The following is a 15,702-nucleotide window of genomic DNA, read 5'->3' as shown; positions in this document are numbered from 1 at the left end:
ATAAATATATATATATATACATATATATATATATATATGTATATATAATAAACTTTCACACTAAAGCTGCTATGTGTATCAAATGAAATCAAAAGAATACAAAATTGAATAGATTTAACGAACTATCGGTAAACGCGGCTTACGGGAAAAATACACTAAAAATACTTGCATGCCAGAATAGCTATGTTCTATCACATGAACAAGGTTTAGATCTTTGACTAACTACCAATACAACAAACACTGAAGAAGTAAAATCACCTTCCATGCCATGACTGCTATACGACTGCAAACAATAAGAATGTGGACGACCAATAAGAAATCATTTTTTTGTTATTATTATCATCCACTGCTATTTAAAACAAATTAACACACAAATTATAAATGGGATTTGATGAACTACCAATAATAAAATACACGTAAATAAAATAGAATAAGATAAACCGAAACAAAACTGCCCAAACAAATGAAATCCAGAAAACCATGCATTTCAAGACCCGCTTTTAAATGAGCATAAAAAGAAGAAGAAAAAAACCTACCCATCAATGAAAACCTACAAATAAACAATAAAACAAACAAACAAACACAAAAGCAAACACTTACATGCCCCAAAACTTCTGACGCAGCAAAGAAAAAAACACGGGAGACAACAAGCTCTGGAATTTGCTGGCACCGAAGCTTAGGGCAGCAGGCCTGCACTGCGTGTTTCGCTCTCCACTGCTGACGCACTTGATCAATCAATCCATCGATCTCTGTTTCTGTCCCACTACCATCCACACGCACGCATGCGCACCCAGAAATACCTTGCACGTGCGTGAGAGAGATGACGTTTGAGTGTTCTCCGCAGTGTCAGTGTGGCAGAATTCTGGACACACACACACACACACACACACACACACACACACACACACACACACACACACACACACACACACACACACACACACACACATACACACACACACGCACACACACACACGCACACACACACGCACACACACACACACACACACACACACACGCACACACACACGCACACACACACACACACATACACACACACACACACACACACACACACACACACGCACACACACACGCACACACACACACGCACACACACACGCACACACACACACACACACATACACACACACACACACACACGCACACACACACACGCACACACACACACGCACACACACACGCACACACACACACACATACACACACACACGCACACACACACACGCACACACACACACGCACACACACATACACACACGCACACACACACCACACAGAGAGAGAGAGAGATGCGGATGTTTTCTACGTAACTGTGAAGACCATTGCCCCTCAAAACAAACACATGAACACAGAGAGACAAACAGACAGACAAAAACAGATACAGGCAGAGAGACAGAGAGATGCGTTTCTCTGACTGTTTGTCTGTCTGTATGTCTCTCTGAAGAAAACAAAACCCCAACTATCCCCCCCAAACCCCCCACCCCACCCCATCTCCACCCTACCCCCTTCTCCAGTTCAACACCCCTCACCTCCATCAAGCCCAAGTTGTATTGGAGAACGACCTAAAAGCAACAGACTGCGCACACGGGTCATGTTTGCGTGAGTGTGAGAGTACGCACCTGAGTGTTGTCTGTGAAATCGCCATGGAAACAACACTTCCCACGTGGTTTGTGTGGACAGTCTGTTGCAATGACGTCATCCCCTCAAAGGAACTACAGACGAAGGTTTGAAACATTGACGTCACTGTCACGGACAAGGTGGGTTGTGTGTCTGTGAACGCTGCCAGTTACGGTAGACCCACTCTGCCACTCATGCATCGCGTGATCCTTGTCGCGTATGAAGTCTTGGAATGCACGTGTTGCACTGGAAAGCATGACTGGAAGATAGCTGATTTTTGTGAGCTATGGAATTTTCTTTGTTTGAACTGTTTGACAGTGGAGCATGAGACTTGGCCAGGTCTACGACGGTCAGTGTGGGGTCCTATAGAGAGGGACGCTCAGTTAGACCAGTCTTATTTTGGCGACACGGGTTGTCGCAAGGAACTGTGATGCTCAGCCGGTATTTTGTCCAGAATTCATAAACCGTTGAGATATTTATTCATTTGTTTATTTAGTGTCGTTGCATTGGTAAAATTATCTTGCAATTTGTAGTATTTCTGTTGTACAACCGTCCGAAAATATACGTACCTGTATTACTAGTCGGTTTTGCTCTACACGCGTTGGTTACCTGAGTGTTTATTGTCTGACGTTACACGTGTTGTACCTGAATTTTTACTGTCTGATGTTACATTTGTTTAATCTCTCGTTTTCGTCTTAGATATTTCCTTGTCTGGAACGTTACCAGTTTACTTGAAACTGACATGTGTTTTTTTTGCTTGAGTGTTTGGTTCTTGTTCTATAATTCGGTATTACTTTCACTCTAAATTTACAATTTTGATATTACCTCACGTATTCTCAGTTTGATGTGCTAGAATTACTCAGTCTATTTCTCCCAGTTCTGAATGTGGAAACAGTGAACAAAGGTCTAGCCTACATTTGTATGGGAGATTATTTTCGGTGGATTTGTAAATTACTTCGGGAAATAGTTAAATTGGAGTTAAACCTGAATATTTTAGGTTTTGGCTGAATCAATATTTTTGTAGAAAGAGATTGGAAAACCGTTCAGTTATGTTTGGTCAGACAGCTTTACCGAGTGGGATTTAAGGGGAGTGAATGAGTCACTGTCCATGATAATGTAATGTAGTGCTAATGTGATTCCCCTTCCGCCCCGAGATGGTGGGCGGCGGTGGAATTATACCAAGATTTTTGTGGATAATTTGCTAGAACTAAGCCGCGGATTCTAGGTTTTGTCGTAGGGGGCTCCACTCTCCCTCTGTGGAGACCCGACTTCATCTATTTGTGTGGCCTTCGAACGTCGCTAGCGGGTGGACGTGATTCCCCAAGTGCTACACCAGAGTCGACCTTCCAGGACAACTGGAACAGTGTGGTGCCAGCTTCGTGTCTGTTGTTTGTGTTGAAAATATTATGAGTAAATCTTTTGTATTTGTTTATTTCGGGCTTTCGTTTTGATGAAGGTGAGAGAGAGCGTGAGAGTTGGTCATAACTTTTGTTTGAAAAGTTGCACGCGACACACTCCAATAACAAATGATAACTACAACAGTAGCAGCAGCAACAACAACGATGATGATGATGATGATGATGACGACGACAGCAACAACAACAACGACAACAACAACAAACAAACAAACAAACAAATAAACAAATAAACAAATAAATAAATAAATAGTGAATGAATGAAGAAATATAGTGTGAGTGACAAGACGCCGAAAGATCGACAAGAATAGGCAAACGAATGACTGACAGCTCCTTATTACAACAAAAACGTTGACGACGATGACGACGACGACGACAATAGCAGCAGCAGCAGCAACAGCAGCAGCAGTAGTAGTAGCAGTATCATTATCATCAATATCATCATGACACCAAACATATCTTTTTAAGCCACATAAAGAAGACTTGCGTCAAGCACAGCCTAGACGCTACCAGGACTGTATAACACAAAACATCGCCGAACGCTCAGCAAGAAACAATAGCAGATGTTTTGTAGTGTCACCATCAAACATTGAACAGTATAAGAACTCCTTCTTTATCGGAACAACAGTGAAGTGAAATCACCTGTCTGTCGATGATATCAAGTCAGCTGGCTTCAGACAGACGGCCCAGAGCCAACACCACTAGTTCTATTCCTGCGTGTTGTGTATCAAAGTGTGTGTGTGTGTGTGTGTGTGTGTGTGTGTGTGTGTGTGTGTGTGTGTTCGTTCGTTTATTTATCTATAGTCTGTTCATCTATGATGATGATATTAGACTGAATGTGTGTTTGTGTGTGCGTGCGTGTGTGTGTGTGTGTGTGTGTGTGTGTGTGTGTGTGTGTGTGTGTGTATGTGTGTGTGTGTTTGTGTGTTTAGTTTACTTTCTTTGTTGTTGCTGTTGTTTGTTTAGTTTGTTTTTGTTTAGTGTGTCTGTTTTTTGTTGTTTTTGTTGTTGTTGTTGCTTGTGTGTGTGTGTGTGAGAGAGAGAGAGAGAGAGAGAGAGGGGGGGGGGGGAGAGAGAAACAAAACAAGACAAAAAAAAGAGTGTTTTATTGAAGCAGGCCTTCAGCCCATGTCAAGGGGTGGTGGTTCACAATGGGGCCGACATGATGCCTGAACACAAATTAAACGTCACTAATCTTGTTTCTGTAACAATCCGTTGAATCGGTTCACGTCCAAGATATTTCACATATAAACAGTTCATACATAAATTATCATACAAGCTGAGAGAGAGAGTGTGTTGTTTGTGAGTATGTGTGTACATGTGCGTATGTGTGTACGTGAGTGTGACAGAGAGAGAAAGTGTGTGTGTGCATGCGTATGTGTATGAGTGGGTGTATGAGTGGGTGTATGTGTGAGCGCGAGCGTTCAATAAATCAGTCAATCATATAGACAGTTACCAGAAGATCAACGAAGAAGCGACGAGAGAAGATGCTCCTTTTTTCTATCAGTTTATTTCTGTTGGAACAATTTTCAACATGAACATGGAGTATGTTGTTTACTGAAAAGAACACAGAAATGAAGGCAAACTACATGCACATGTAAAATGTCAAGAAAATTAGCGAATTCATCATCATGGCAGTAGTTTTTTTTGTTTTTGTTTTTTGTTTGTTTGTTGTTGTTTTTTGTGTGGATTTTTTTTGTTGTTGTTGTTTTTGTTTTGTTGCTGTTGTTGTTGTTTGTTTCTTTCTTTCTTTTTTGGCTACGCGTCTGTCTGTCTGTCTGTCTGCGCGCTAACACGAACTGACGGCAAGGTTGAGTTTTTTTGGGTTTTTTTGTAATAAATATTTTGTTAGCTACGTGTACTACCGGACAGATATAGTGTCCGAGCAAACAAACAAACATACTCCGATCAGTCGTAAAAAGTCAACCAAATCCTGACTGTTATCGTCGTCTTTGTCGTTGTCAAGTCCATCACCATCATAATCGTCACCATCATCATCAACATCATTTGCTGCCTGACCTCAATCCAGTCCGCTCCAGTGCAGCAGCAGACCTCAGCCACAGACCAGGAGTGGCCCAGGCCAGGAGTCCCACTCCACTCATGTGTGGGGAAAGTCCAGACACAGAAGGGTCCTTCCTGTGCTTTTCTCTGTGACCCTCACGTTTATCGACTTGTCTCCCTTTTTGGGGGGTGGGGAGGGGTGAAGGGAGAAAGACACAGAGAGGGATAATTATTTTGTGATGAACTTTAAGTCCTGGGGTAAGAGAGAGAGAGAGAGAGAGAGAGAGAGAGAGAGAGAGAGAGAGAGAGAGAGAGAGAGAGAGAGAGAGAGAAGACAAGACAAAGACATATTTTTTATTGGCAAATAGCGTTTTACAGCTCTAGTGCCAAGGGGGATTATTCACCTTATTTTAGCAAACGACGAAAACAAAAAGTAAAACGAAAAATAAGGGGAAATAACAAGCAAATAAGTACATATTCATAAACACATAAACACTCATACATTCACACCCACAACATTAATACAACATATTCCATATTACTCATGCATAATACTAAGTAATTAATTCGAACATATGACCATCCAACTTTGCAGCTGAGCCTCTTTTTGGTTATTTACCAATCTAAATTGAGTTATGGATCTTATATTTTATTTTGCATTATGTTTCTATCATGTTAAAACTATCGTTCGGTTAATCTTTTTCTTCGAATGTTGTATGCTTCTACAATATATTTGGCGAGTGAAAATAGGATGTCTTCATTATTTGATGAAAGGATAGCTACTAGATCATGTCTTAATGCAAACGGATGTGTAAAGAATGCATAATCATTTCTAATAACACTGTATTCCTTACAATGGAAAACAAAATGATTCTTAATTTCTAAATCCTGATGACACAACTGACATACACTATCACTTTCACTATTTTGAATATGCCATACTCTGTTTGTATTAAACCCTAAGGTCCTGGATCGAAATCGAGCAAGGAAACACCGTTGCCATTTATTTGTAATTATAGAAGAGAGAGAGAGGAGATGGTCATTCTTGTGGACGATGGTGATAATTATTGTTGCGATGATGTGGACGAAACAGAGAGACAGTGTAAGGACATTTTTAATGAAGACGACGATGACGACGATGATGATGATGGTGGTGGTGGTGGTGGTGATAGTGGTGGTGGTGGTGGCAATAACATTATTATCATCATCAGTGATGATGACATATCCACACAACTCTCTACCTGAGTAGCGAAAGAAACAACATAACAAAGCAGCAAAAAGAGACAATCTACCTGAGCACCGAAAGATAGAACAGCGAGAGAGACAACCTATCTGAGCAGTGAAAGAGACAGCCTACCTGAGTAGTGAAAGAGACAACCTATCTGACCAGCGAGAGAGACAACATACCTACCTGAGCAGCGAGAGAGACAACATACATACCTGAGCAGCGAGAGAGACAACCTATCTGAGCAGTGAAAAAGACAACCTACCCGAGCAGCGAGAGAGACAACCTATCTGAGCAGTGAAAGAGACAACCTATCTGAGCAGCGAGAGAGACAGCCTACCTGAGCAGAGAAAGAGACAACCTATCTGAGCAGCGAGAGAGACAACATACCTACCTGAGCAGCGAGAGAGACAACCTATCTGAGCAGTGAAAGAGAGAACCTACCTGAGCAGTGAAAGAGACAACCTATCTGAGCAGTGAAAGAGACAACCTATCTGAGCAGTGAAAGAGAGAACCTACCTGAGCAGTGAAAGAGACAACCTATCTGAGCAGTGAAAGAGACAACCTATCTGAGCAGCGAGAGAGACAACATACCTACCTGAGCAGCGAGAGAGACAACCTATTTGAGCAGGGAAAGAGACAACCTATCTGAGCAGTGAAAGAGACAACATACATACCTGAGCAGTGAAAGAAACAACCTATCTGAGCAGTGAAAGAGACAGCCTACATGAGCAGTGAGAGAGACAACGTATCTGAGCAGTGAAAGAGACAACCTATCTGAGCAGTGAAAGAGACAACCTATCCGAGCAAGAAAAGAGATCCTGCCTGAACGGCGAAAGACAGCGAAATGAGACAGTCTACCTGAGCATGGAAAGAGAGAACAACGAAAGTGATAACTTAGCTGAGCGGCAAAAGAGAAAACGCAGCTGAGCAGCGAAAAAAAACCAGAATCTATCTGAGCAACAAAAAGACAGAACCTACCTGGTTAAGGAAGAAGAGGATACTATTGGTGGGCACGGCGGGCAGGTGGAGGGTGTAGGCCTGAAGGTCTACGGACCCTGGGGGCACGGGGCACTGCGAGCTCTTCAGGTCCGTCATGGTGCTCATCATGGTCAGCAGCTGCTGGCCCAGGTCCTTGAAGATCCCACCCCAGTTCTCGTTCACCATCGTCTCTAGGAGGGAGGGGCCCGAGCACGAGATTTCGTAGGTGCTGAGACAGGCAGTGAAACTCATTGAACCCTGTACCTGAGACAGGCAGTGAAACTCTCTGAACTCTGTACCTGAGACAAGCAGTGAAACTCTCTGAACTCTGTACCTGAGACAGGCAGTGAAACTCTCTGAACTCTGTACCTGAGACAGGCAGTGAAACTCTCTGAACTCTGTACCTGAGACAGGCAGTGAAACTCTCTGAACTCTGTACCTGAGACAGGCAGTGAAACTCATTGAACCCTGTACCTGAGACAGGCAGTGAAACTCTCTGAACTCTGTACCTGAGACAGGCAGTGAAACTCTCTGAACTCTGTACCTGAGACAGGCAGTGAAACTCTCTGAACTCTGTACCTGAGACAGGCAGTGAAACTCTCTGAACTCTGTACCTGAGACAGGCAGTGAAACTCTCTGAACTCTGTACCTGGGACAGGCAGTGAAACTCTCTGAACTCTGTACCTGAGACACGCAGTGAAACTCTCTGAACTCTGTACCTGAGACAGGCAGTGAAACTCTCTGAACCCTGTACCTGAGACAGGCAGTGAAACTCTCTGAACTCTGTACCTGAGACAGGCAGTGAAACTCTCTGAACTCTGTACCTGAGACAGGCAGTGAAACTCTCTGAACTCTGTACCTGAGACAGGCAGTGAAACTCTCTGAACTCTGTACCTGAGACAGGCAGTGAAACTCTCTGAACCCTGTACCTGAGACAGGCAGTGAAACTCTCTGAACCCTGTACCTGAGACAGGTGGTTTAAAAAGGTAAGGGTTCCTTAGCCTTTCACGGACATCGGGGTACTGGATTCATATTTACTGTGTCAGGCATCTGCCCAGCAGATGTGGTGTAGTCTATATGGGTTTTTTCCGAACGCAGTGATGCCTCCTTAAGAAACTGAATCTGAGTCAATGGCTTGTTCAATATGGCCAAATTCGCAATAATAAGCTTTAATCTACAAGCAGAGAATCACAAGACACGGCCTATGGGGGCCAGTAACGAGGGATGATAATCCACAGGGTAAAAAAAGGAACTCATGGAAGTAAATCCCAAGATTAAAAACAGGACACGGCACCATAACCTGCTGTACTCATTGGATGATGCATGATATGCTGTTATAGATTAGATAACAAATCCAAGCTCAGATGTCTTCGTTTTGGAAGTAATGGAAGAAGCATCAAAAACAGTCGTGATTAAACTTTTAACCTTTCAAACTGTATTTGCGTTTGGGGTCGGGTCGTGGTTTCCAAAACTCTCATTTATGTTCATGTTGGTCCAAATTTTACATCAGGACAATTACACTGCACTAAACAAGACTAAACAACAGTACACTGTACTACACTACACAACGCTACAATACAATACAATACAACAACGACAATAACAGCAGTTCAGTTCAGTTCAGTTCAGTTCAGTTACTCAAAAAGGCGTCACTGCGTTCGGACGAATCCATATACACTGCACCACATCTGCTAAGTAGATGCCTGACGAGCAGAGTAATCCAACGTGCAACAACAGCAACAACATAATACAAAATACCATCTACTACTTGATCAGAAACTAGTACTAAGGACACGATAACAGCAACAACAACAAACCACCAGTCCTTTACCAAGAACCAACGTTGTTGAGGCATGGCACTGGGAGGTCGAAGAGGAAGGTGTGTCGCTTGATGCTCAGGTGCAGCTCAGCGCCAGTGAAATTGAAGTTGAACCGTCCCTGCACCGTCAGGTGTATGTCTCCCGGCATCACCACCGGCATCGGGGTCACGTCGATCACCTCCATGGACACTCGGGGATCCGAACCTGGGGGGTTGTGTGTTATGTGACATAACGGGGTCGGGTGGGGTGAGATGTGATGTAGCGTTTTCTGTGACTAATTGTAATATGTAATCTGATGTAATGCGATATAAAACTGTGTGTTGTTTTGTGTTTTGATGCAGTGTGGTGCGGTGTGATGTGATTGTGAATGTAACATAATGTGAAGAAGCTCAGTGTAATGTAACACATTATATGACTCAAGTCGCACAGCAACACTGTATTACATCCCATTACATTTACTATGATTTAGTCACGCAGCAACACGTCATGTTACCTCACATTACATTCTGCGACACTGAAACGTCTCCAAAAAACACTGTGTAGCCATACTTTTAAGGCCAAAAGTCGAAACATCGATTTTTTAAACGATTTTTTTCTTCTTCTTTTTTCATACTACAGTGTGCCTGAAACTGCCTTGTATGTATTAAGCGAGAGGTCAGTGGTCGATGATGTGTGTATTTGCATGATTAAATCATCTCTGTGATTTTAACATTATGAAAACATAGTTGCATTTATGAAATGGCTCTTAACATTTTGTTAAACTTGTAAAATCGGTTTTATAGATCTACGATTTACGACTTTTAGAGAGTTTGACGAACAAATATACCGTGAATGGAGGAGTGCGTCGAGCCTCGACCAAAATCTCTAACAAAATATCTTATGAAACAAAAAGAAGGAACTGTTTATAAGCGTCAAAGCTTGCTTTGTCCCTATCCTCCTACTACTACTACTTCTACTACAATTACCACTACTACTACTACTACTACTACTGCTGCTGCTGCTACTTACCACAGTTTGACCACTGCAGATGTCCATACCTCGCGTGGACCATCCACGTGCACATCAACAGCACAACGAAAGTGGACACTGCCATTATCTCTGGGTGAAAGCAAATCAATTCATCAATTTATCAATGATTATTTCAACAAAGCAATGTCAGCGCCACTATCTGTTTTGTTGGGGGTTTTTTAAACAAAGCCATAAAAAGACCATCAACGCTGAAACGACTCGAGGAGTGCACTGAAGTCCACATCGTTTTCATCGATGTCATTGAAACGACCCGGGCAGCAACTGCTGATACCATCGCGTTGGTGCAGCGAAGCCACAGAGACTGTTTTGAGTAATCTCAACAGTCTCATGAGACATCAAATGGGAAAGAAAGCGGTTCACGGTGACAGATGTATTATATAAAATGATGTATTTCATCATAACAAATCCTGAATATGCTTTTGGCATGGATCAGTCCGAGTGTTTTTAACCATAGATTTGGAATAAGAATCAAAATGAAATGAAATGATTTAAATATAGAAATTAAATGGAATAAATGAAATTTTATATATATATATATATATATATAGAGAGAGAGAGAGAGAGAGAGAGAGAGAGAGAGAGAGAGATTGTACACGCGCATAAAATGAAGATAATCTAGAATGCATAAATAACTATGTAATGAAAACATAAGTATAAGCGTTATACTGTAACATTCAATGACGCTGTCAGCATACAACAAAAAAATGACGGAATATTGTCATTTATTCCTGAAACGAGTCCAAAGGAAGAGCTAAACAGATTAAAGCACTGCTTACCAACTGGTTGATTATATCCAAACAAGGCTTTTACAACAACCTGGAACAGTCACGGACCGCAAAGAGTTTAGTTTTACCAAAACACGCAGCAGTTTTTATCTGCTTCGAAAGTGGGTTACTGTGACTTCCGAGCTGTGAACAGACAGGTTTCGTCCCCGTTCACCCCCTCCTCCTCCCTGCCTCCTCTTTCTTTTTTCTGTTTACCCCCACGGCTTCAGCTGTCTCCTGTATTATAAAGCCAGTTCGTGTATTTATTTATTTATCTATTTACTTTCTTTTTTTTAAATAGCCTATTTGATAGTGACTGCTTATTTCAGCCCACGTCACAGTGACTGATCACCTACCGCAGGAAAGTGCCACAATGGCTGAGACCCTTTTCTGTAGACAGAACGTCCGTGAGGGTCTTGGTTCATTCCCATTCTCGACCTTTCTCCTACGTTTGACTAATATCATGTAAGACTAGTTTAGATACTACACTGCTTGCTTTGTGGTCAGTCACATATACACTGGTTAACTTATTTCATTCATCTTATCTATTCACTTGTGTATTTACATACTTATATACTTACTGTTGATTGCTGTTGTTTCTTAATCAATATGTGTGTTTGCTCACTGATGAATTGATCATTTACCATTTAATTTTATCTCTTAATCTACTCGAACGCGTGCGGGGGTAAATACACACACACACACACACACACACACACACACACACACACACACACACACACAGACGTATGTGTGTGGTGGGCGGGGGGGTATTTGTATGCATTTGTTTGTATTGTACGTTAGTGCATTTATGTTTATCTCTCTCTCTCTCTCTCTCTCTCTCTATATATATATATATATATATGTGTGTGTGTGTGTGTGTGTGTGTGTGTGTGTTCATTTATTTGTCTGCTTATCCTACAATCTTTTACTCTGTTTATTTCTTACAGGAGCAGCAATAAATTGCCTGTGTGGGGGAGGGCTGGAGTGGGTGTTGGGAGTTTCCATGTGATTTTGAGTATTGTTTTTGAAATCTTACTGATGGAGTGATAATTTGTGCAGTGATGGTGGGGCTAGGGGTAGAGAGGGGGGAGGGGAAGGGGGGGTTCCTAGAATGGGGGTGGAGGTAAGAATGGATGAGTATGTTGGTTCGAGATGGGAAGAGGAGAATAATGTGGCGTGTCTGTCTGTCTGTCTGTCTGTCCCACTTTCTCTCTTGTATTTGCCTGTCTGTCTGTCCGCCTACTCGCCGTTCTGCCTGTCTGTCTTTCCCTCTCTCTCAAAAGAAAGATTGTGGCATCGTAACGTTTCCCACTACTTTCTCTATCGATGTGTCTTTCTATCTATCGATCTGTCTGTCTATATATTTGTCTGATGAGATACCTTTCTCAAACTGAATTGAATGCTCTCTCTCTCTCTCTCTCTCTCTCTCTCTCTCTATCTATCTATCTATCTCGTGTGCATGCATGAATATATTCATTTCCTTCTATCATGATGGTGATAATAGCAGTTGTATAAGTGATACTCGTGATGGTAGTTGTCATTGTTGTATTGATTGCAACTGTCTTACGTGGATGTGATGGTAACAACAATGTGGCTTTAGTCATCCGGTTGTCGATTCTGATGACATCTGTGTGTGTGTGTGTGTGTGTGTGTGTGTGTGTGTGTGTGTGTGTGTGTGTACTTCTGCGCGATTTTGTTCTTCTCTCTTTCCCCCCTTTCCATTGAACACACGTGTGCTGTTGTAACTGATGTAGATTAGCAAGGACAGATTGGAAGAATGAGCCATGCCTAAAATCTTAATCTTTGAATGAAAAACGTTTTGAGTTCTCTCTCTCCCCGTCTCTGTGTCTCTCTCTGTGTCTGTGTGTGTGTGTGTGTCTCTCTCTGTCTGTCTGTCTCTCTCTGTCTCTCTCTTCCTCCTCCTCCTACTTTCTTCTCACGATTTAGGGAGCATCACGACATTCGTGTGTCAACGTTTTTGTTTGTTTTTGTTTTTGTTTTTTTGCTTTTTGGGTGTTTTTTTTTTTAATTTTTTTTTTATCGTTGTTACTGTTGTGGAGGGTGTTGGTGGAGGAGGGCAAGCCAGGTGCTTTTTGCTGTCGTTTTTTTTTTCTTCTTCTTTTCCATGTGCATTTCCATGATCTTTGGACTATGTGCAACCTTCATCGTTTACCATCAACAGTCAGGATAGAAACACGTTCTGTGTCGCTCCGTGCATGGATGTGGGAGAGAGACGGAAGGAGGGGCGAACGAAGAGCAGACAGAATAGGGTTTGGTTGGTCAGTATTGTATTGTACTGATATGGTGATGTGGATACTTCTGTAGCGCGTACCGCCAGTCGGAGACCAAGCTCTGAGTTTCATTTTCAGTTTCAGTAGCTCAAGGAGGCGTCACTGCGTTCGAACAAATCCATATACGCTACACCACATCTGCCAAGCAGATGCCTGACCAGCAGCGTAACCCAACGCGCTGAACGCTTTACAAACACGGGGTCATTTGCACGACAGGCTGCCAACTGGCTGCCACTGGGCGCTCATCACTGATTCGTTTCCTATGCCATTCAGTTAGACTCGGATTGCAGGTACTCACACATGCACACTCAGACAGATATATAACAGTTTACGTTTTTGACTGTTTTATATATTTACCCCGCGTTGCTACACTGAGAGTGCCACCTTTCTTTTTTCTTCTTCTTCTTCTTTTTTTTTCTTTTTCTTTTTTTTTCTTCTTTTTTTTCAGTCTTTCTTTTTTTTCCTGCCTGCAGTTATATGTGTTTTCTTATGGAAGTGGATTTTTCTACACAATTTTGCTAGGGACAACCATTTTGTAGCAGTGGGTTCTTCTACGTGCGATAAGTGCGTGCTGCACACGGGACGTCTCACCCGAATGTCCAGACCACCAGTAAAGGTCTAGGGGAGGGGGAGAGAATACTGGCGATTGTGTGCTTCGAACCGGTGCACTCAGATTCTCTCGCTTGCTTGGCGGACCTGTTACCACCAGGCCAACACTCCACATTGGTGTGTGGGGGTGGGAGTGGGGATGGGGTTGGGGGAGGGGGCCGGGGGGGCTGGATGTGTTCTGCAGGTAAACGTGTTTTTTTTATGAGAGAGAGTATGTGTGTGTGTGTGTGTGTGTGTGTGTGTGTGCGCCTTTGCGTGCAGTTGGTTGCGTGTTTATGTGGGGTGGGGCATTGCGAGCATGTATGAGTGCGTATGCATGTTTGGTTGTGGGGTGGGGAGTGGGAGTGTTACGGGAAGGGTAAGTGTGGGGGAGGGAAACCTGTTTCACATTTGTATGTATGAATGCGGGCACCTGTGCGGGTGTGCGTGCTTGCTTGCGTGCTTCATCGCGCATGTGACAGAATGTGTCTGTGTGCGCGCGTTCACGCAGCAGCAGCACAGTACAGCACCAGCACACCCATTCTGTCTGTCTGCCACACACACACACGCGCGCACACGCACGCACAGACACACATGCACGTACAGGGAGGTGACGAAGGATGGGTGGGCAAGTGTAGATCTCTCTGTCTCTGTCTCTCTCTCGGAGAAAGAAGGGAGTGGGGAGGGGAGGGAGGGAAGATGTGCGTGCGTTGTTTGTACTTACGGGTACGTGCATGTTTTGCCTGCGGGTATGTGCATGTTTTGCCTGCACGTACGTGCATGTTTTGCCTGCGGGTACGTGCATGTTTTGCCTGCGTGTATGTGCATGTTCTGCCTGCGTGCGGGTATGTGCATGTTTTGCCTGCGGGTACGTGCATGTTCTGCCTGCGTGTATGTGCATGTTCTGCCTGCGTGCGGGTATGTGCATGTTCTGCCTGCGTGCGGGTATGTGCATGTTTTGCCTGCGGGTACGTGCATGTTTCGCCTGCAGGTACGTGCATGTTTTGCCTGCACGTACGTGCATGTTTTGCCTGCGGGTACGTGCATGTTTTGCCTGTGGGTACGTACATGTTCTGCCTGCGTGTATGTGCATGTTCTGCCTGCGTGCGGGTATGTGCATGTTCTGCCTGCGTGCGGGTATGTGCATGTTTTGCCTGCAGGTACGTGCATGTTTTGCCTGCGGGTATGTGCATGTTCTGCCTGCGTGCGGGTATGTGCATGTTCTGCCTGTGCATGTTTTGCCAGTGGGTATGTGCATGTTTTGCCTGCGGGTATGTGCATGTTTTGCTTGCGAGTACGTGTATGTTTCACTCTTGGGTGTGTGTGTTTTGCTTACGAGTACACGCATATCATGCTAGAAGGTACATGCATATGTTTGTGTTTGGTGAGACAGAGAGGTGAAGGGGTGGCGAGAAATGCGTGGGCAGCTTTCTAGGCTTGTGTTCACGATTGTTTGTAACGTCACGATGTTTGAAAGGCTTCACTGCTGAATGGACATGAAAAGTACTGTCGTTGTCACTCTCTCTCTCTCTGAGAAGGAAACAGGACCCCCACCATTCCCTCCCCACCCCCCTTCCCTTTTCCCACGCCCTTGATTTAACCCGTGTAAACAACCCCTGTGTATTGCGGAACGACGTAAAATTAACAGACTGCGGATTCGGGTTATGCGTGCTTGAGGTGTGTGAGCGCGAGACTTAGTCTTGCCTTTGAAATCACCACGGCAACAAAACTTCCCACGAAAAGAATGTTGGATCTGACCGAACAGTCTGTTGCAGTGACGTCATTCCTACGAAGTCTAGACGATTGCTTAGAACACTGACGTCACAAAAAAAAGTGTCAGTGACGCAGAAAGATGACAAGGGGGAGGCTAACGAGTAAGTGACAGCTCTTTATAATGACAACAACAATAATAAACCATCAATCAACAGACAGCAAACAACTGTG

The 15,702-nt window shown here is 43.6% G+C and overlaps 1 protein-coding gene across 1 annotated transcript; it reads right to left on the bottom strand.

Annotated features, from left to right (window-relative positions):
* Positions 1–4,538: 4,538 nt before the first annotated feature.
* On the bottom strand, positions 4,539–11,021 carry LOC143294042 (uncharacterized). Its single transcript, XM_076605455.1, has 5 exons — positions 10,889–11,021; positions 10,092–10,181; positions 9,095–9,287; positions 7,264–7,492; positions 4,539–5,235 (listed from the first exon to the last, which is right to left on the bottom strand). The coding sequence occupies exons 2-5, from the start codon at positions 10,174–10,176 to the stop codon at positions 5,155–5,157; spliced, it is 588 nt and encodes a 195-aa protein (XP_076461570.1). The 5' UTR covers positions 10,177–10,181; positions 10,889–11,021; the 3' UTR covers positions 4,539–5,154.
* Positions 11,022–15,702: the final 4,681 nt, after the last annotated feature.

Source organism: Babylonia areolata, chromosome 19 (genome assembly GCF_041734735.1).
Source record: "Babylonia areolata isolate BAREFJ2019XMU chromosome 19, ASM4173473v1, whole genome shotgun sequence".
NCBI lineage: Eukaryota > Metazoa > Mollusca > Gastropoda > Neogastropoda > Buccinidae > Babylonia > Babylonia areolata.
This window is presented reverse-complemented; position numbering and strand designations above follow the sequence as displayed.